General features: G+C 41.2%; 2 protein-coding genes across 12 annotated transcripts in view; one reads left to right on the forward strand and one right to left on the reverse strand.

Moving 5' to 3' along the window:
• Positions 1 to 20,775, forward strand: part of PDSS1 (decaprenyl diphosphate synthase subunit 1) — a 58,359-nt gene extending 37,584 nt beyond the window's left edge. The window contains exons 8-11 of the mRNA XM_019634116.1: positions 7,660 to 7,740; positions 7,848 to 7,961; positions 16,151 to 16,231; positions 18,968 to 20,775. Of these exons, the coding sequence (XP_019489661.1) occupies positions 7,660 to 7,740; positions 7,848 to 7,961; positions 16,151 to 16,231; positions 18,968 to 19,108 (417 nt within the window). The 3' untranslated portion in view covers positions 19,109 to 20,775. The remainder of the gene's footprint in view (positions 1 to 7,659; positions 7,741 to 7,847; positions 7,962 to 16,150; positions 16,232 to 18,967) is intronic.
• Positions 19,509 to 21,958, reverse strand: part of ABI1 (abl interactor 1) — a 118,880-nt gene continuing 116,430 nt past the window's right edge. For 7 of the 11 annotated variants that reach the window (XM_019634128.1, XM_019634122.1, XM_019634126.1 and 4 more), the window contains one exon: positions 19,509 to 21,369. In XM_019634128.1, coding sequence (XP_019489673.1) covers positions 21,194 to 21,369 — 176 coding nt within the window. In that variant the 3' untranslated portion in view covers positions 19,509 to 21,193. The remainder of the gene's footprint in view (positions 21,370 to 21,958) is intronic. The other 4 variants (XM_019634119.1, XM_019634121.1, XM_019634124.1 and 1 more) reach the window with 1 other exon arrangement.

Raw genomic sequence — 21,958 nt, forward strand, 5'->3', positions numbered from 1 at the left:
CCTCCCAAAGAACCCCACCTGCAGCAGAGTTCAGCAAAACCCAAACTAGCCCACACTAAGTATGTCAGGTCTGACTTTGTCAAAGAATCCAGATCAAAATTGAACCTTACAGTAAATAGATTTCTGTAAAATTGCTCCACTCATTGAGTATAACACAGCTGGAGTGTCTAATGTTTTCTCAAACAAGCCAGACCTATCCTGCTCAGCAACCTCATTGAAGGGCTGACTGTTACTGACCTTGGCACCGTCCGTTCCCATGTGGCAATCTCCCAGCACTGATCACTGCCAGTGATTGGCATAGTAGGATCACTGCAGTGGTATTGGGCACACAGCTGTTGGTCCTGATTGTGCACGTAGGCAAGAGGTATTGAATCCCACTCGTCCACTTTACAAAGCCAGACACACGATTAGATGGTACAGATTATACCATCTATTAGATGATAGGTCAAGAATCCAAGTGTGATAAAAAAAACTTTATATTCAGAGGAGGTAGCTTTTATGATTCTCATAAAGACAAAAGAAATTATAAAAGCCTGCCCTGGGAAGACTGTAACACGGTCATTGTAGCTCCAGCTCACTTGAATGATTCTAGAACCATTGGTTTCCATGTGTTCCAGATCATTGAGCTAGCTACTGCTGCGGCTTTTTACAGGAGAGGCAGGAAGGCTGGTGCCAAAAGAAAGGTTTTTGTCTTTAACCTAGGAGATGGCACTTTTGTTGCGTCCATGCTTACTGAAATGGATCTTAAAGTACATAAAGCTTATAAGTCACGCGCTGACACGGGGGAGATTTTGATTACCAGATAGTCTTCATCTCATTGGTGAGGTCAAACCCAAGCATTAGGAGAACCTCAGTGAGACCAGGAGGTGCGCAGGGCACTTGAACATTCTGTGTGCACCCTCTTCCAGCACCCACCATGCCAGGGTGAAGCCAATCCACCACCAAAGGAACCAGCTTCTACACTTAGAATTAGCCATGCCCAGCTGGAAAAAACCGAGGGCTGCATTGGTCTGTCGCACCCTGGACCCTGTGGGGAAAGCCCCGTGCAGGGCCACCCTGGATAAGCTGCAGATCCAAGATATCGCCGTGGTGGGTTGTTCCCTGTGTGTCCAAAGACCCCAAACTTGTACGGTACTTCTTCAATGGCCAGAAACTAAACAACGGCATGAACCCTGCATCATTATGATGCGACTTTGTAGGCATCCATTTTATCTGGTGATAAATCTGAAAATATACAGGAACTGCTGCTCTCGGGTGGCAGTTCTTTTCTCTCAATAGTAAAGCGGCTACTAAATCCATGATTATTGGGATCAAGCTTCAAGCCAGTCCCACCAAAGAGAGACAGACATCACTCTGAGCCTGGTGTGCTCATTTGGGTTTATCCAGTGGCCAAGGATAATGACCTGCTAAGTTAGTTTGAGCTCACAGGCACCCCTCCTGCATTCTTCCCTTCCTCAGATGGAAGGCACCTTTGATGTCATGCCACTAACATCCCCAGTGTACTTGGAAGGAATATGGGAAAAGGGAACCAAGATGGCAGTGGTCAGAGGCAGAGGCCAGGAAACAGAAATAGAAGACTGAGGATGAGAGGCAGAGAGTGAGGGATTTTCAGGAACTCCATCAGTTCCACGCATACAACCTGAATGCCACTGTGGAAGGTGATTCCCTTTAAGGTAGTGCCCATAGAGGACAAACAAGCTTTCAGACAGCTGCAGTAGAATCAAGTAATTTCAAGAACCAGAAGGCTGAGAAGGGAACATTTGAGCACCAACAGAAGAGGCTCCTGAAGGTCAGAAACAGGGTGAGGCTGAAAAGTGGCCCCACAGGAGGTGTCCACATCCTAAACCTTGGAACCTGTGAGTGTTACCTCATATGGGGGGAGGGAAAAAAGGGCGTCTTTGCAAATGTGATTAAGTTAAGGATCTTGAAACAGGGAGATTATCCTGGATTATCTGATGGGCCTTAAGTGCAATCACATGTATTTCTATGAGAGGGAGGCAGAGGGGGACTGGCGCACACACAGGAGAAGAGGACAGAGCAGGGAGGTGGAGAGTGGCCGTCTTAAGGATTGGACTGCTGTGGCCACAAGCCAGAGCCAGCCGACAGCCACCAGAACCTGAAAGAGGTGAGGAAAGCCTTTTCCCCTAGAGCCTCCAGGGGGCACATGGCCTAGCTGACACCTCGATTTCAGCCCAGTGACCTCTTTTCAGACTTCTGGCCTCCAGAACTGGGAGAGAATGTCTGTTTTAAACCGCTGAGTTTGTGGTAATTTGTCACAGCAGCCACAGGAAGCTAATAGAAGCCCCATCATTACATCATATTACCTCAGTGCAAGAAGTGGGCTTGTCCGTCCCTCTGGAGACGCCTCTTCTGGGCCCACCAGGCCTGGCAGCAGACCAGAGGGTAAATCAGAGCACATTGCGCAATCTCAGTAGTTGAAGAACCCAAAATTGTAGCAAGTGAAGTCAGTGGCAGATAAAGACAAAATCTGTTTGAATCTGTAAGGTTATATTGCTGGGCATACTGAAACTTGAATATGTGTACTTTTTAGCAGGGAACAACTAGGAAATGCAGTGCACATCCTGAGAATTTTCTAGAGAGAGGTAAAGAGAGCAAAATTTGCAGTTTCAGCAGTGAGTTTCTTTCGTACCAAACAGATGAAGTTCTCTTCACGTCCTTTGAAACCCATAATGATGCAAAGGATAACAGTAAAGAAAAGGCACTCTCACATGATTGTGTTTTTCAGAGCAAGTGAGGCTTCCTGCTCGTGGGCTGTGAAGAGACTCGGGAAGGTCATTAGCACAAGACCTGTGAACTGATGCGAGTTGCGGGTCACCTTTAGGACAGGACAGACTCTCATTCCGTGTGCCCGCAGTTTATAGGCATCGCAGCAGTGGATCAGTAAAGGCTGAGCCTGTACCAAAACCTTCTTAGGGAAAGCTTCCATTTTGGCTTACTGTAAATCAAAATGAATACCCTCACTAAACAGAGCGGTGTTCCCTAAATTGGTGTCAGAATCACCGGGCATGCTTTTTTAAAATGGGAGATTCCTAAGTCCCACCATTAGAGATTCTGATTCAGTGTGTCTGAGGCCTCTGTCTGCATTGTCAAGAGTATGATTCTGATATGGTGGGCCAGGGGTCAGTATTTAAGAGACACTAAGCGTCTCAGAGTTCTAACAAGCAAAGTGAAGCACTTATTTTTAGAATTGTCAAAAGAAACCAACAGAAGAACATTTTGAAGTAGAAATAGAGGGGTCATTATATTGTTTTGTCTGTTTTTGTCTATGCTTGAAACTTCATTATAAAAGTTTTGTTTTAAATCTAATGAAGAAGAAACACATGTCTTGAGGACTTGCTGATTCATAGCATACTCTTGCAGGTGCGAGACACGGAGGACATGGCCAACCTTCAAGACTTAGGGCCGCCTTTCCTCGTGCTGTCTCGCCTGTCTGGCTTTGCTTAGCACCTCTCTGAGAAGCTGGGAAAGTGTGGCCGGTATTTCACAGCAGGAAGCAGAATTGGTGCCCAGCTTTTTGAAGGCATGACTCAGATGGGCACTTTGGAGAGTTCATTTTAAAGATGGTGTTGAGTTTTTCTGTAATCTGCAAATTTTAGTTATCTGTCCCACCATTTTGCTATGTTACGGCTAAGCAGTGGCAGTATTTTGCAGATATAAGCTGACACTCTCCTTTGGTTNAAAAAAAAAGAAAGAAATGATATTACAGTGGAGTTTTAATTTGCATCTCTCCTCTCTGGGTGAAGTTGACCATCTTTTCAGTAGCTTAAGGGCCATTTTTATATCTTTTTTTGTGAATTGTCTGTTCATGTCTTTTGCCCATTTTCTAGCCCCCGCTCAGTTTTAAAGAGCTCTTTATATGAAGAGTATTAGCTCGTTATCTGTGATGTTATGTTGTATACCTTTTCTCCCAATACAGAGGGTGCCAAAAAAATGTATACACATTTTAAGAAAGGAAAACTGTTAAAATTGTAATATTCAATATATACCAGTAGCGAAAGATGAATACAAATCATGTTTGACTTCTTCAATTATAGAGGTGAAAATGGTTACCATCAGAGTAATTTTAATATAGTTTTTTTCCTTTCTTAAAATGTGTATACATATTTTTGGCACCCTCTGTATTTTCCCTTGGTTTTTTACAACCTGTTTTGGTATATTTTATGTAAAGGTGGAGCTCAGTAACATCTACTATTTTTTTTTTTTTTTAAGATTTTACTGGGGAATTGGGGGAGAGGAACAGACAAGTTGCTGTCCTTTTGTTCTTCAGTCTAGTTATGGAAGATGTCACTTCACTGACCCATGTTAGTATTATCATTGCACTCTTCCCGGGTGAGGCAGTTGCTCACCAGCCATTGGACGGCCGCTCACGGCAGCTCACAAAAGCTCGTGCCAGCTGCCAGCCAGCCCCACTGCAGCCTATGGCCATCGCCAGCAACTCACTGCAGCCCAGCTCCAGGTCGAGCTGTTGTTCACCAACTTAGCTGTACAGGGTGCAGTGTCACTGGCCCTCATGTGGGATCCAAACTGGGGCCCTGCTGCTCAGAGCCGGCGTCCCAAAGCCAACTCTTAACCAATGTGCTACTCGGCCGGCCCTAACATCCACTATTTTTAATAAGACCACAATACATTTATGTATCTATCAGAATGTAGCTCTTGAAGTGGCACAAACACACACTTCCAAGATAGAGATGCTGGATAAATAGTAAGTGCTGTGCCCTGCCAATGCGAACAGTACTTGCTGATCTGTTTCAGACAAGGCTCATGAGACTCTTATGAGAAGTGTGGACCTTCCCTCAAAAGATGCCAGTGTACACACCATGGCCTGGCTGTGGACCTGCTTCAAACAGAACAGTCAGCCGTGCCCCACTGCCTTTTACTTAATCATTCTTTGTACTCCACCTGCTGCTAAAAAGATACGAGGCATCTCTCCTCTGATGCCAAGAAAAGCAGTGTTCGTGTCAGCACGCCTCCTTCTGGTGTTGGTGTTGTGTTGCTTCTGATTTCCTTAGTTGTGACGGGACCGATCCCAACGGTCCTTACTTGGGTCAGGGAGCAGGCATGAGGAATGGTCTTTCCACGCTGTAGTGGAAGTCTGAGCAGGAATGTCCACTCACAGGCTGCGGCAGACATGGCCCGCGAAGAAGTCCCTTGTTTCCGTGTCAGCGCGTTTGAGCTAGAAGCAGCAGTGCGGCCCTCATAGCTTTATGTCTACTTCCTTGGGCATATTACTCACCCTCTCTGAGATTTCATCCTGTTGCCTGTTAGAAGCAGCGTAGCAGAGTGAGGACGAGAACAGCCTCTGGAGCCAGACCGTTTGGGTTCAAATGCCCATCTTGCACCATTTCCTAGCCCTGTAATGTCTGGTACTCTCCATGCCTCAGGTCCACCCTCCTACGCGAGTGAGTGAATGTGTGAGTCTCCATGCTCAGTCATCGTTAGCTCCCATCATCAACCACAAAGGAAATACCTGTGGGATGTTGTGAGGTTTAACCAAGATAATGCAAAGTGCTCCTCACACATACTCCATATGTTAATTTATTGAGTTTAGAAATAGAGTGGCTTTTTAAAAAATCTTTTACTTTGCAGGGACAAAGTGCATTTCTGTGCTGCTTTGGGTTGAGGAAACAGCATTAACCCATCTACAAGATTGTTTTCTGGGTTATTTCTGCCTAGAAAAGGGTTCTCATCGTGTTCTGAGCTCAGCATATCCCAGCCAGCCCAAATCTTGCCACTCTCTCCTTCTTTTAGTTGATGGATATAATGATGTCTTGACTTCTTTCAAAGTTTCTGAATTGTCTCCCATGTGGCCTCATGGAATCTTTAGTGTAGTTGAAAAGAGGAACCCCTCCCCCCAGCCCGTGGTCCAGTGTCAGCTACTGGTAAGGTCCTTGCTATTGAAAGCAATTACAAGCTTATTAGTCACTCAAGTGAGGGGCTGCGTAACCTTCTAGGATGTGTGTATACATACATCCTTCGAGGAGGATGTATGGCCAAACACTACACAGTCACAAATTTCATTAAGTCGTCACAAACATTCTCAGGGCTGAGCATGTTATGTGCTCTGGTGCTAATGAGCAGAGGTGCGTGCAGACGACCCAGGTTGTGGGGGAAAGGAGGGCAAGGAGGACCCCTAACAGTAACAGCAAACATGCTGAGTTATTACGATGCCAGGCACTGGACTGAGGGTTTAAAAGCAGCGTCACTTGTACTCCTCACAGCAACACTCTGAGGTAAGTGCTTTTGACCCCACGGTTTACAGATGAGGAAACTGAAGCCCGGAAAGACGAAGGAACACTCTAAGGGCACCCCACAGGCAGACTGCAGAGCCCACACTCCTGCACCGTACTGGGGCCTGAGCAAAGTGGGGTCCTGACCAGAGGGCCACAGAGGGAGGGACTGAAGTCAGGGGACAGTTCTTTCTCATCAATGACCCATCACAGGAAGGAGGCAAGCGCGCCAGCTGGCTTTCTCCCCGGGGTCAGTGTAGATGCCTTCTCCCCTGCAGAGCAGATGCCTCTCCCCTCCTCTTTGTTTTTTACTGTCTTCGTTTCCTGAAAATGTGGCTGGGTCTGCTTAGCATGCTTAGCAGAGCAGCAGGAAATGCACTCAAGCGGCCAGTGCCAGCTATGGGTTTTTTTTGGAGTTTTAAAAGAGACTTAGCTGAAAGTCCTATTTTCTCCCCCACTGAAAAGGAAAAATGTTTTTACATAGTTACATTACTTCTTGTGAAAGAAATATGGAAACAGTAGGACCAGTGAAGATCCTTTGATAATGAAAGAATAATATCTATGTCTGAAGTATGAGGTTTGCAGCTGTTAGAGATATATCAAGAAATAACTGCATTTCAGAAATAACAGAAATCACTAAAACTTATTCAAAGAAAGGACTACAAATGGGGAAATACATATGGCAACATCGTGTGTATGATTAGGTCTCTATCCCTAAAATAAGGACTAAATCATAGAAAAATAACAAAGCCAATAATTGGGACAGTTGCTGAGTGCTGGAAGCCAGCATTGCATAAATTGGAGTGTTTCTTTTGCATGTCAAAAAGGTAGACCAACATAACTGGTCTAGTGTAACTCTGTTTTTTCAAAGCAGTGGAAAAGGCAGATCCTGTGAAAGAAGGGACAAAAAGGATAGTTTTCTCAGAATTTAAGAAAATCTAAAACTGAAATGCTTTAAAAAAAAACCAAACAGGTACAGCTGATCTTTGAACAACATGGGTTTGTACTGCACAGGGCCACTTATATACAGGTTTTTTTCAATAAATATTGTAAACGTTTTCTCTTATGATCTCAGTATTTCCTCTAGCTTACTTTATTATAAGAACACAGTATAAAATACACATAACATACAAAAATGTGTGTCAATGGACAGTTTATGTTATTGGTGAGGCTTCCGGTCAACAGGTTTTGGGGTTCAAAAGTTACACACAGATTTTTTACTGCATGGGGGTTGGTACCCCTAACCCCCGCGTTATTTAAGGGTCAGCTGTGTGTTGTCCTGATAGCAGTATCTCCTGATTATACATAACCTCACTGCCTCTTATTTAAGGGAATAGGTTTATGACTCCCACCCAGGGGTTGGCTGCCTTTCTTCTGCCTGCCAGCTACTCATCTCAGAATTCTGTTTCAGGTCTCTGTCCTAGGATGCCCTGACCCAGTGGTACATGAGATCGCCTATCAATATGGAAAAAATGTGGGAATAGCTTTTCAGGTTGGTCTGCTTTTTTTGTAAGACTGGGGCCTGTTGGTACAGTGGGAAGGGTGGCCGGGATGCTGGGATGGCGGTGCTTAATGACATTCCGTTTTTCCTCTCACTAGCTAATAGATGACGTATTGGACTTCACCTCATGCTCTGACCAGATGGGCAAACCAACATCAGCTGATCTGAAGCTTGGGTTAGCCACTGGCCCTGTCTTATTCGCTTGTCAGCAGGTAGGTTTTGACACACAGCTGTGCAGCCCTATAGAGCCGGTACCTTCCAGGCACAGTTGAGGGGAAGGTTTAGGAGAGGAGTATTTAGGGAAGCATTTGGGTAAGAGACCTCAGATCTAGATTCGCTCCTGGCTCTATGTCTGAGGTGCTGGGGCCAGTCATTTCAGCCCTGAGCTTTATGTTCCCTTATCTATAAAACCGAGATTCCAGCCTTCCAGCCAGGGTTGTTGTGAGGGTTCACCGAGATCATCTTCATGGAGATACTTTGTAAATTAAGAGCTGTATGCATTTAAGGTAGCATTGTGATTATTGCCATGTATTTGGAACACTGACAAGGTGAATGGTTTCCACATCTTGATTATAGGACTGGACTGTGGGTGTGCCTCAGAACCCCTTAAAAGGGCACAGAAAGGGCCTCCAAGCATAAGAAATTCTGAGAAACTCTCCAGTTCTAGAAGTTTAATGGGACTGTTTGCTGCTCTCAGAGAGCCTCGGCCACTGCCTCAAAATGTCAAGAAGTCAGTGGAATGACTACTAGAACCACATAGTTCCTTCTTTCTCCACATTGAGGGGCTGTCCATTAAGGAAGTAAGTAAAGTCGCCTTCATGTTCTCTTTAGTGTGGATGAGAAGCTTAGGAAGCTCCAGAAATGCTGCAGCGACTAGCAGGGCGGACTCTGAGAGCTGCTCTGGCCCCGGGCCACACGGCTTTCGGCTGTGCCAAGTGCTATTTGGAATAAGTGGGACACTGCCTGGCATTTGGACATCTCTTTAACAGATTTCATCCTGGCAGTATTTAATTCATTATTTAGCAAAGCAGTAAGATGTTCCTCACCACGCCATGAGATTAAAAATGAGCTCTCTGCTCTCAAATATTGGTTATGTTTAGTCTTTCAGAGTTCTGCCTATATTCTCTCTCAGAATTTACAACTATCAATCATATCTTCCACAGAACTCAGTGATTCCATTTTGATATTACAGAAACCATGACCTTGCTTTTTTCAGTTTCTGCCAGGAAAGGAGAGATCATCTCTTTTCCACTATCCAGCAGAGCCATAACCAGGGCAGTTCTCAGAGGAGGCTGGTGGCCTGGGGGCAGGGCCAGGTTACCTTGGATAACACTGGTGGACAGCAGGTACCTGAAGAATGAGGGCTGTGAACAGAGATGTGGGAGCACTTTGTGGAAAATCTGTCATTACCAGGCTCTGTCCTCTCAAAATTTTGAGGCAGCAGTGGGAAGTAAAAGGTGTGCTCTAAATGGGTCTTTTCTCCTATTGAGACCAACTCACCAGCCTAAAACACAAGAAAATTAATACATGTGCCAAGTTCTGACAAATAATTCTAAAATCCCCTCGTACACATTAAAGCAGCAGTTCTCAACCTTCCTAATGCCGCGACCCCTTAATACAGTTCCTCATGTTGTGGTGACCCCCAACCATCAAATTATTTTTGTTGCTACTCTATAACTATAATTTTGCTACTGTTATGAATCGTAATGTAAATATCTTTTTGTTTTCCGATGGTCTTAGGCGACCCCTGTGAAAGGGTCGTTTGACCCCCCAAAGGNTGGCACTGCTGATGTATCGGACGAGCTCATTCCTCCTGCCACTGGAGGAGAACGTGGCAGCCCTGGCCTCGACCCACTAGGTGCCAGTAGGGCCCACACCCCCCAGTTGGTGACAACCAAAAATGTCTCCAGACATTACCAAGTGTCCCCTACGGAGCAAAATCATCCCTGGTTGAGAACCACTGGTTTAGGGAGAATGTGTGTTTATAGTTTTAATTTCTCAGCTTAATACATAATACAGTTCGGTAGTCTCAGATAACGTGCAACAGAAAGCAGTCTGCACTGCTTGAGCTGCAGTTATCCTCCCAGGTGCGAGCTTTTCGGTTTGCTTCACTGACACCGTGTAAACTGTTGGTTGCAGAAAACATGGGAGAATATAACACAAAAAAGGCATTGCTAGTTCAAAAAGTAAGTTCGAGACTGCCCTCTCCAGGGACGTTGTAGCTGCAGCAGCATTCTCCCTGTAAGTGGAGCCTGCGGCCTCCCGAACGCACACTGTGGACGTGAGGCCCGGCTCGGGGCTGTGAGTCGTAACTGTGGCGTGCATTTAGGGGGTACAGTATCCCAGCTACATTACTCTCCACGCCCCAACCTCTTGAGAATAAGAATCCTTCCTAAGGTCCCTTTCGGATCAACTTCTTCATGGACTAAGTATCTAGCTGTTCGTTCCATGCCACTTTAAGCAAGAAGGGGGCTTGCAGGGAGAGCTGGAGAGCTGAGCCGTCTGATTTTGCTTGCTGAGAAAGACCGAGAACAATATGGAGCAGAGGTAGCTGAAGATTCAGGAGCAGGGCCACACACAGCCTCTGTTTCTGGCCACTCGAGGTGTCCTCAGCCCCAGGGCCACCAGAACCCATTCCTGTACTTCACTGGCTTGCTTGTTTGTGATGGCAGAATTGAGAGAAACCTGCTTTATCGCTTGACAGTCAAAGTTTAACGGCTCCTATCACACACTGTTGTCTTGCTTGTGAGATATTTATTACATAAGTCACCAGTAATGCTGGAGGGGATTGTAGAAGACAAAAGAGAACAGATACCTCAGGCAATAGAGATAGAAAACGACTTTTATTGGTTTTCTTTTTCCTTTATTCAGCTGTTCAGTCGTCCACTAAGTGTTCTCTAGGACTTCTTAACCTAAGGCCCATGGGAGTTATGGGGTCTGTGAGTCCCTTAGAATTGTATGCAGAATTCTTTGTGTATTTGCATTTTTCTGGGGAAGAGTATCCATAGCTCATAATATATCATCGAAGGGCCACATAGCGCCCAAAAGCTTAAGACTCAATGTTTCTCCTTTCTGTGTTCTGATAACCACAGTACCTGGGTGGGTGAGGCAGGCGTGCACACAACAGATGACTCTCAGACTTGAAAGGCCCAGAAAACAGAGTTGCGGTGGGTTCTGGGCTCTGCCTCTTTCCTCCTCTCGCCCCAGCAGGACTGTTCCCAAGGGCACTCCTGAGGAGACATCCTGTACTTTCAGCTTCAATCTTCCTCCCAAAGAACCCCACCTGCAGCAGAGTTCAGCAAAACCCAAACTAGCCCACACTAAGTATGTCAGGTCTGACTTTGTCAAAGAATCCAGATCAAAATTGAACCTTACAGTAAATAGATTTCTGTAAAATTGCTCCACTCATTGAGTATAACACAGCTGGAGTGTCTAATGTTTTCTCAAACAAGCCAGACCTATCCTGCTCAGCAACCTCATTGAAGGGCTGACTGTTACTGACCTTGGCACCGTCCGTTCCCATGTGGCAATCTCCCAGCACTGATCACTGCCAGTGATTGGCATAGTAGGATCACTGCAGTGGTATTGGGCACACAGCTGTTGGTCCTGATTGTGCACGTAGGCAAGAGGTATTGAATCCCACTCGTCCACTTTACAAAGCCAGACACACGATTAGATGGTACAGATTATACCATCTATTAGATGATAGGTCAAGAATCCAAGTGTGATAAAAAAAACTTTATATTCAGAGGAGGTAGCTTTTATGATTCTCATAAAGACAAAAGAAATTATAAAAGCCTGCCCTGGGAAGACTGTAACACGGTCATTGTAGCTCCAGCTCACTTGAATGATTCTAGAACCATTGGTTTCCATGTGTTCCAGATCATTGAGCTAGCTACTGCTGCGGCTTTTTACAGGAGAGGCAGGAAGGCTGGTGCCAAAAGAAAGGTTTTTGTCTTTAACCTAGGAGATGGCACTTTTGTTGCGTCCATGCTTACTGAAATGGATCTTAAAGTACATAAAGCTTATAAGTCACGCGCTGACACGGGGGAGATTTTGATTACCAGATAGTCTTCATCTCATTGGTGAGGTCAAACCCAAGCATTAGGAGAACCTCAGTGAGACCAGGAGGTGCGCAGGGCACTTGAACATTCTGTGTGCACCCTCTTCCAGCACCCANTCCTTTTTACCATTAACTCACCAAAAGGCAGAGGATTCAACAGCCATGTAAAGGCATGCCTGAGATTAGAAGGATTGGTCACTGGCTACCATCTCTACAGCTAAAAAACTTAATCTACTCTTCAGAGCCTGGTTAGTAAATGAGAACAAAGAACAAGATGGATGGAGCACACTGAGGTTCAGCCAGCTCAGCAAAGACTCCTGTAGCTTGGCCCTGAAGTTATCAAGATGCCTAAGGAACAGACCTTTCCCTAGAGCCTCCTAAAAAGCTTGGGTGCTATCCTTTTAGAAATCTTAACAATTATAATTGTCACGAGTCCCATGATACTAAGTTAACGGCGGAGTCCTACGTCACCCTGAAGGTGATTGAGAATGGCTCCTTTTCCTGAGTGTTCCACTGTGAACATATTCCAGAACTGGTTGGCTTCCCTCTACACAAGGAGTAATGACTCATTCTACCTTCAGATACAGTGGGGCAAGGTCAGGGGAAAACATACCACTCTTCCATATTGATTTGTCCCCATCTACAAGAGTTGAGAAATGCTAGTTTAAAAAAAAGGCAAGGAAAAGGAACAAAGCTTACAGTGCCCCAAACCACAGTTTTGTTTCACTGGAAATCCCAGCATCACGAGGCACACACTCACCCTCACCAGACACCACTTTTCCCATCTGTCTATAAGGCACTGGGAGGAGGAGTGAAAAGGCACTTTGCAGCCTTAGAAAAGGGAACATGGAATGAGGCCGAGCAGGAAGTGACTCTGGACAGGAGCTGTTTCCTCAGTAGACTGATCATTCTTGTCTTGTGGCGCATGGGCCAAAGTTAGTCAAATATGTATTTATAAGTTGTTTCATATAAAACATCAAGTTTAGGTTCCACTAAGGATTACACTGTCAAAAAAGGAATTCTTGGCCAGACGTTTGTCAAAAGATTTATGGGGCTAAAATGGATTTTGGGGTAAAACAAGTTCCAAAAATAACATGAGAATGTGCAGTATCTCCATTAAACGAAAATGCATTGTTTTCATAGTTTGCAAAGGATTCTTTTATACATTATCTCTAATCTCACAATGAACTCGTCTTTGCAGTAGGTGTACGTCCATTCTGCAAATAAGAAAGTGATGCTCAAACTTGGCCAAAATTAAGCACCTGGTAAATGGCACGTTAGGCAATTAAACACTCCAAGTCTTCTAAGACCCATATTCATTGTACTACACAATGTAATATTATTGCCACCGCAAAAGCTAGTACCTGATGAGCTTGTGTGATCCCCAGTAGGTTTTCACTTAAAATAGGTAATTGGTGTGCTCTGGCACTGAAAATGTACTGATGACACTCAAGAAGTCTGTGTCAGCTTTCATTATTTGTAATTAACCTACCAATTTAGTGGAGTTGCTGAAAGATGTTTATAATCTTTTTCCAGAGGCAGGTGAGTTTTGTTTACAGATTGAGATAAATCTTTGAACTTTTCCATTTGTGAACACTGAGTCTCACTGGACCAAGACAACCTTGGGAAAGTGCTTCTCCTTTTTAACTTAGACCAGGGAATTTGGTATTTATTGGACCCAGCCAGCAACTTGATAGAAACTCCCTTTCTTTGGAATTCACTATTTTTAACATCTCTCTGAAGGGGTTTCTGGATAATAGCTGGTCTAGGGGATTTAAGAAGAGTTTCAAAATTTCTGGGGAGGTCCCAGTGATGACAGCGTCCTTCCATGTATGTGTGTGTACATGTCTTCTTTGAGAACAAAAACCTCATGTTAAATCTTTAAAGAGAATATAATAGGTCCGATTTTGAGATCTTCAGAAACAAAATGGAAGTGGGGTTTTTTTGGCGTTTTTTTTTTTTTGGTGATACATTAGTTAGTTCTCAAATATCCTTTAAGAGGTCTTTCCCTTTCTTCTGCTTCTCTTCCTTATTTGGTAAGTCACCAGACCTAAATGTCAGGCTGGAGCTGTACTTCCAGCTACCGTCACCATCACCGGCCCCTGCGCCAGCTGCACAGGCTTTCGCTAGTGTGAGCAGCTGGTACCTTAGAGTTACCCTCGTTTTGTTTAAGCTCACTCCAATGTCTCGATCACCTTTGTAATTTAGTTTATGGTGTCGTTTAGATTGCACAGAGTTAGAATCTGATTCATCCACAGCTGGCCCTCCTACTCTTAAACAGACCCTGAGCAAACAAAAAAATTTTTTTTCTCATTAAATCTGCAGACAGGCAAATGGTTCTTCCTGTTATGGTTCTTATTTCTTCTCCCCATACACACCAAGGGGACAGAGGAGTGCCTAGGGGAACAGTTTGATATTTGCATAGTAAAACTGCACACAGTACATCTTTCAAAGGAAGGAGGTAGCCACACTCAATGCAGATATATTTTCTCAAACTGCTTTCTCAATGCTTTTTATAGTAAAAGGAAAAAGAAAAACCATCCAATCAGCACATTTTATACTTGTTACTAATGTAGAGAAAGCTCATATACCATAAACAAGGTAATTTTACCAGATGCGCAGGACTGTATCACATCAGCTTTGAGGAGACAGCTTTCTAGAAATTCAATTTTGGAATGTGGTATTAATAAACTAAAATTAATATTATAAATTAAAATTAATAATTAATAAAATTCCTACGTGATTTAACTTTTAGCCACTAAAATTAATTGACTTGAGCTTTCCTGATTTATTGCCTATAAAATTTAAATTATTTTATTCTTAAAAGACCAATAACTAAAGCAAATTATGGGTTTTCACTTAATAACTAACAGGCTCTTTAAATGTGGTAAGCATGTTATCCGTCTCTACACGTTTATAACTTTGTTATGACACATACTTTGCTCTTAAAGGAACATTTTTAAGCCCTAATCTGCCATCATCTGGTTGAGGTTTTTCTATGTGTGCCCTATTTTTTCTTCTGGATTACCAATACCATCGTGGTGATTACAGGACAACTTATTTCATCCTTCAGGCTCACCGGCCAGGAAAAAACTGGCAACCGCTGTAAGCACTGACGTGTCCAAAACCAAACACATCATCTCACCTCTTACTTCACGGGACCATAAGCTGTTAGAGCTAATGGATCTAGACCACATAGTTTAGCTCCTCTGTGACACAGATGAGGTGACGAGGACCCAAAAAGTTTAGCAACTCACTCAGCTGTGGCAGTACTAGAGCTTGAATCTAGAAAATGAAGTCATTTGGTGTCCTGGCTTCCTGATTCTGTTAGTGGTGACAATTCTCCTAAATTGTTACTAAGTATCATATAATATAGATTTTTCTCTTCAGTACCTCTTAGAGGTACCTGTTTTCTTTTTTCCTTATTGCCATCAGCTTAATTTTGGTCTTCTTTATAATTTACTACAGTGACCTGACTGGTATTTCTACCTATCTCCTCTAATTCAGTGACACCCAACCATGGCTACACATTTAAAACACCCGGAGAGTTTTTAAAATCCTGAGGCCCAGGGCAAACCCCAAGCCAATATAATCAGTCTTTGAGAGCAGATCAGGCCACATTGTATTACAGACCTCCCGAAGTGATGGTAGTGTACGGTCAGTGTTGAGTGGCACTGCTCTAATGCACTCTGTGAGCTGCTAAGGCAGAGCTCTGCTCATAAGACCCTCTGCTTGGAAACCTCAATAGCTTTTACGGGTCACTCAACTTAGTACTACTTGGTTGTCGGAAAAGTCATGACGACGCATTTTTGCAATGAAAACATAGAAAAAATACGTCATGACTTTTCCGACAACCCAATAGAAATAGAATGCCTAACTCCCACCCTTATCCTAGGTCAGTGGTTCTCAAAATGCCAACAGAGACCAGCAGAATCAGCATCACCTGGGAACTTGTTAGAAAGACATGCTCAGGCTCACCCCTACTGAGTTAGAAACTTGAGGGAGAGGCTTGGGCCTCTGGTGATTCTGGTGAGATGGAAAGTTCGAGAACCATAAGTCAATAAGATTTTAGAGATGTACTGTTCTCTTTCTTACTCAACACTGGACCAAGGATAGAAAAGAACATCAGATGAACACCGTGCACCAGCCCAGTCCCTGGGCACGGAAATGGATGTCTCTCTTAGCTCTGCTTCTTCAGTTGTTACAATTTACTGCTCCCCTACATCATCTAATCACATTTTTGTTTTTTCCTATTATTATCTCCTATTGTTACAAACTAGTATTAGAACATTTGATTCTGCCAAGAGCAATAAATAGATTTTCTGTCTTTATGGTTAGTTCCCAGAAATGAATGCTATGATAATGAGACGGTTCAGTTTGCCAGGAGATGTGGACAGAGCTCGACAGTACGTATTACAGGTAAGATGATTTTCAAAGACAACAGCAGGTATAATGTAATGAAGTTTTTTAACCAAACAAGTAACATAACATTAAATTTTAGATACAAAACCAAATTCAGTCCATTCTTGATTTGACAGAAACCAAGATGGGAAAACTTGTAGAATTCATTTTTTCTTGTGTAGACTTCTTCGCCAAAGATCCTAATTTAATTGTTCCTGGATAGGGCTCAGACATTAATATTTTTTTGAAAGCTACCCAAGTGATTCTAATGTGCAGTCAGGGTTGAGACCCATTGGTTTGGAACCAGTCTTCCCCATACCCACCAGTAGTATGACTTCAGTCACCCAGACTGGTCTCCAACCTAGTCCAAACCTTCACCGTTGCCATGGCTAGATATTACAGCAATTTACTCAAAATTGGTCTTTTCCTGGCCCATCCTATATAACTGCCATAAATATGTGAGTAAAGAAATGTTAACTTGAAAAAAGAAATTCAGCTAACACAGGCACACTAAACTATTTAACCTTCGGAGCTATAAGCTTTTTTCAAATATACTGCCACATATCCTTGGAACTTTTCTGTTGAATATTTTCAGTTTCAATGACTCTTTTGAAGAGAGCCATTTCTAATATCCAAATCCAAAGTCATTTGGAGCCAAAGGATCTAGTTAATGAGATGGAGTGAGCAATTTTTAGTAAGGAAATATGATCGGAGATCTATAGTTAGTCCAAAACTTGAAAAAATTCCAAATGACTACTTTTTTTTTTTAATTTTCAAAAAGCAAAACCCCTCCAAAGGATATATTTATGTTTTAACTCTTTATACTGTTATGCGTCATAATTTGCTATGAGTTACCACCTTTTTAGAGGGTGGTTTGGCAGTACTTAAAAAAAACTCAATATGAGAGAGGGCTGTCGCTGATGATGAAGTTGCCATGCCTGAGATCCTGGCTTCAGAACTAGCTGCATTACTGAAGGTTGAAAGGATAAGTGGGACTGAAAAGAAAGAAATTAATTGCAGCTCTTATACAGAACAGTGAAGTTCCAGCAAGCCTAGGCATAAATGCACTTAGGAAAAAATCCACAGGATGTTTCTCTAAACAAATTCTCCAAAGACCTCTAGATATAAATAGGGCAATTCAAAAATAACTACATTATAAAACAAGAACAGGATAATATCTTTAAACAATGAATAAGAACAAGCTCTGAGAAATTTTAAATGACTGTGAAAAGCTAACTGCTAAGAAGAGTTTGAATGTGGAATTGAAGAAATCTTCCCAAATGTAAACAGCAAGGGAAGAAATGAGAAAAGCTCTTAAGAGGATCAGTACAATCATGTAACAGATATTTCAGGAAGAAACTTAAAAAATGAAAGCAAAGAAAAAAGTGGTCACCTACAAACAGGAAGAGGGATCAAAACTGGCTCAGTGTATAGCAAAAACACTGGATGCTAAAAGGCCGTGACATGAGCAGGGCTTCCAAATGGGGAGGAAACACTTTAAACCTAGACTTTTATATGGTCTGGAGGTAAAAGTCATTATCACGCTTAAGGATAAAAAGTTGGCTTCCAATACACATTTTCCAGGTAAGTTACTTGTGGATGTATTTCAGCAAAAGTGTGAAAACACCAAGTAAGAGAAAGATGTAGGTAGTAAAACCAGTGGAATGAACCTAAGAGTTCAATGAAAAGTCATCCTGCAATGGCAGTAGCCCAAGAGCTAAAAAGCTGTAAGTCTAAATAATGAATAGAATGATTAAGGAATTAGAAATATTAGGAATCAAAAGATCCTTTCTCAAAGAAGAAGAAAAGGAGGCAATTACATTCAGAAGTGGGCTTCTGTACAATAAGGCACAGCAAACTAAAATGTGTCATATCTTGTGTCAATTGGTATAGAAAGTCAGAGGCCTTGAAACCATGTTAGGGATATTCTACTCTCAATGAAAGAGGCATCATGAACTTGGAACCATGGAGAAGAAATAAAATTGACTTGATTCTACAGTAAACATTGTTACATCATGGAAATAACAATTTTATTAGTGTTCAGCTTTTAGAAAGAACCAACATAAAAAACATGGTTACAGAATAGAATGCAAACTTATCTATAGTGTGAAGGTTTAGTGAACAGCAGAAAGGAGAGGAGCGCTGGTTTCCTCATACAAGATCAAGTCAGAAGGTGATGCTACACGATGGCAAAAGTCATCAACAGAAAAACTAAAGATAGTTCACGATATTTTTTTTTTAATCTTAAAAAAGAAAAACTAAAGCTAGCAATATACTGATCAAATGAGGACCATAGTATGGGTGTGCTAAATCCTCATCTTTTTTAGTAGAAAGGCAATAGATAATAACTAAAATCGATCATTAAAAAATAAAACCAGTGGATAAAAAAGCTGGCGCTTTTTAAACTTTCACTATAGATTTCTTCATTTAAAAATATACTGTATAGATATTTTATACGTGTAGAATGTTTTTAAAACTCTAATATTTAAATTAAAAATAGGGGGAAAAACATGGTTCTTGGTATTAACGAGTTAGGTGCTTTGCATGATAATAGAGTAAAAATTTGCTTCCATCTGGGACAAGGGCCTGAAAGAAGTAGGCAAAGGAAACTAGAACTCTGAGTTGAAGAGAACACTAGAAACACAGTTTGGCTGTTAACGAATCTGATCTTAAAAGTATGTTTAATTCATTCTAATGAATTTAAGAGCTGACCCAGTGAGTAACATGCATCTGTTCTGTTTCTCTGTGCCCCAGAGTGATGGTGTGCAACAAACAACCTACCTCGCCCAGCGGTACTGCCACGAAGCAATAAGAGAGATCAGTAAACTTCGACCATCCCCAGAAAGAGATGCTCTCATACAACTCTCGGAAACTGTACTCACAAGAGATAAATGACAAATCTTTCTGTTATTTCTGGCAGCTATTTTACCAGACTGTGCCTAAAGAATTTTGTGGAATATACTTTGCTTCATGTGCGGATAACCAAAAATCATTTTAAAAAATCATTTCAACCTTAACGATGGGCAATTTTTTTTATTGGCAGTTTTTCAGAAAATTTTTAAAATGTAATTAAACCATCTGAATCTGTCATTCTGGTCCTGTAAATTCTAATCGAGGTATCTTGATGGTTATATGTGGTATTGTTTACACTGTTAATATTCACATGTAAAGCCATTACACAAATAAATAATCAATGTTAAAATTCAAACGGTTTATCTATTTCACCATAGGAGTAATGGTCAGAGAACTATGAGGTCTACATTTCAATCCGCATTAGATTTTACAGTATCCAAAATTTCATATAGGAGAATGGTTTATTATAAAAGACTGTACATAAAATTTAGACAAGTTATATACAAAATTAAGAGATCATTCCACTCGAAAAAATGAAGAAGGTAGGTAGCTGATCACTAGTGATACTGAAATCATGTTTAAAATTAACAAAGGCAAAATGCATATGCAACAGTCACAATGATTTGGTAGCAATGGTCTTTAATTCGCAAAAATAAATGTTTTGCACTAGCCTTACCATTTACTATGTTGTTGTAAGTCTGTAATGCTCAGTACGTAACTGTGATTAGAAATCCAAACAATTCCTCAATACACAGAAACCCACACACACTTGAGTGCTCTACTTTAACATCCTGGGAAACACAGAATTATACACAAAAGAAAACATCCCTCTAAACCTCCCTTAAATTAAGAGGAGACACAAAGTGCATGTGTTGCATTTCAATTATGTGAAAAGACAATATAAATCTGTTGCCCAGGTATATCCTTGTTTGCTGATTAATATGTGATCCACCTTTTCCCCCCAATCATTTTAAAAATCTTTTTATGTTGCTAGTGCCAGGTAATAGAATAAATGCTGCCTATTCAGAAATCAATCGCATCCACTTCTACAAAACAGTATGTAAAAGATACGTATAATTTCCTTTCATTGAACCAATAATGCTACAGTCCACTGGAAAACTGGAAGACTAATAACAGCAACACTTAAGAATTTTACCCACAGAATGTGTATACTTTTACACATTTTCTTAGCTTTGAAAAAAGTTACTTTAGAAAAGCAATTAAGTAGATTGAATTGTAAATAACCACAGATTTTAAATCTGCAAAAATCACTCACATTGATGTTGGAACAAGTTGAAATAAGGCTAAATTTTTTTCCAAGTTAATATACTGAGAAAATAGAACCATAATTCTGCAATAAATCAGTATCTTTTATTTATTTTTTAAAGCAAACCAGTGAAGGAAAGGACAAAAGCCTTTGGTTCACTTATATATTTATGAATGGAAAAAATTTATAATGCAAATTCACTCATTAAAAAACTTAGGTACAAATTACAACATTACAGATAACCTTTTTTTTTGTTTGTTTTGTTTCACATGGAAAGCTTAGAGACTCGATTCATTTCAAGAGGCCTAAGTACGAGTACTCCAAGTAAATATTACACAAATTGGAAGCATCTTGGATTTTTTAAAGTATATGTCAATACATAAATTTGTATGCATGCTTTAAACAAAGTTATATTTCAAGAATGAGAGAGTCTAAACAAAAAGTATGACCAGCACCAGCATTTAAGTTTCTGATTTTAATATTAGTCTGACATAGCATTAGTAACCATGCTCACTAAAACATGTAATGGTACAATCTGAATCATGATTTGTTATATATTATACTCCATACCCCCAGAATATTTAGGCTGGTCATAAAGTTAACATTGTGTAAGTAAGTACATAAGCAAAATCAGTTATGGGCAGCTTCTTGTATAAATTGCTATTTAGCAACATACAAACTGCCTCAAAGATTTATGCTTACAGGTAGACATTCAATTATACCAATAAAACAGCATGTCCTGAAAATATGGGCACATTTTAAAATATTTTAAGACAATTCTGTTACCCATTAATAGTCCCACAGTATGACTGAGTAATAATAAGAACCTACTTTAAAAGCAAAAAAAAAAAAAAAAAAAATTAATCAGTATAGTGCATGATTGATTCAACATAATTCCCAGGGAATAGACCAGTCACTCGATTGCAAACTCCTTCATACCAGCCATCGTCATTCTTCTTTATCACATAAATGATTGCACCCTCCATAAATGACAGCTCATCATCCTTGTCTTTCGTATAATCATATATTGCCACAACTATGGAGAAAAGAGTCAAAATAACACATGAGTGCACTCCAATCAACATTTAACTGAATTTTAAAATATAAGGCCAATTATATCTACAGTATAGCAAAATTAACTTCTTATAAATATTTTTAATTCTCACATTTATAAATATAGGTAGACCAGTGGTCAACTATGTGCCTAAATCACTAGCTTGATCTTAGGGCCAAACTGACAATCTGATTAAAATAGAGAAATCATTAGTTTCTACCTATCTATTAGGGAAGATGTCTGAATTTTAGGATTTATTAGATATTTCAATTCATTTGTTCAAATATCTACTAAGTGCCAGTAATATGCAAAACACCATTTTTCAAAATAACTATTGTGCAAAGCTGCATAGCCACAATCAGTAAACCAGTTATCTAATTTGAAAGTACAGTAAAACTTTGGATTGCGAGTAACGTGGTTTCCAAGTGTTCCGCAAGACGAGCAAACATTTCTAATACATTTTAACGTGATAAACGAGCAATGTCTTGCAATACGGAGCAGTTTGTTTCCAGAACAAATTATGCTCACAAACCAAAGTATTACTGTACCTATATACTGGGAGGTAAATCTC

The sequence above is a fragment of the Hipposideros armiger genome, unplaced genomic scaffold (assembly GCF_001890085.2).
Source record: "Hipposideros armiger isolate ML-2016 unplaced genomic scaffold, ASM189008v1 scaffold_1506, whole genome shotgun sequence".
NCBI classification, from domain to species: domain Eukaryota; kingdom Metazoa; phylum Chordata; class Mammalia; order Chiroptera; family Hipposideridae; genus Hipposideros; species Hipposideros armiger.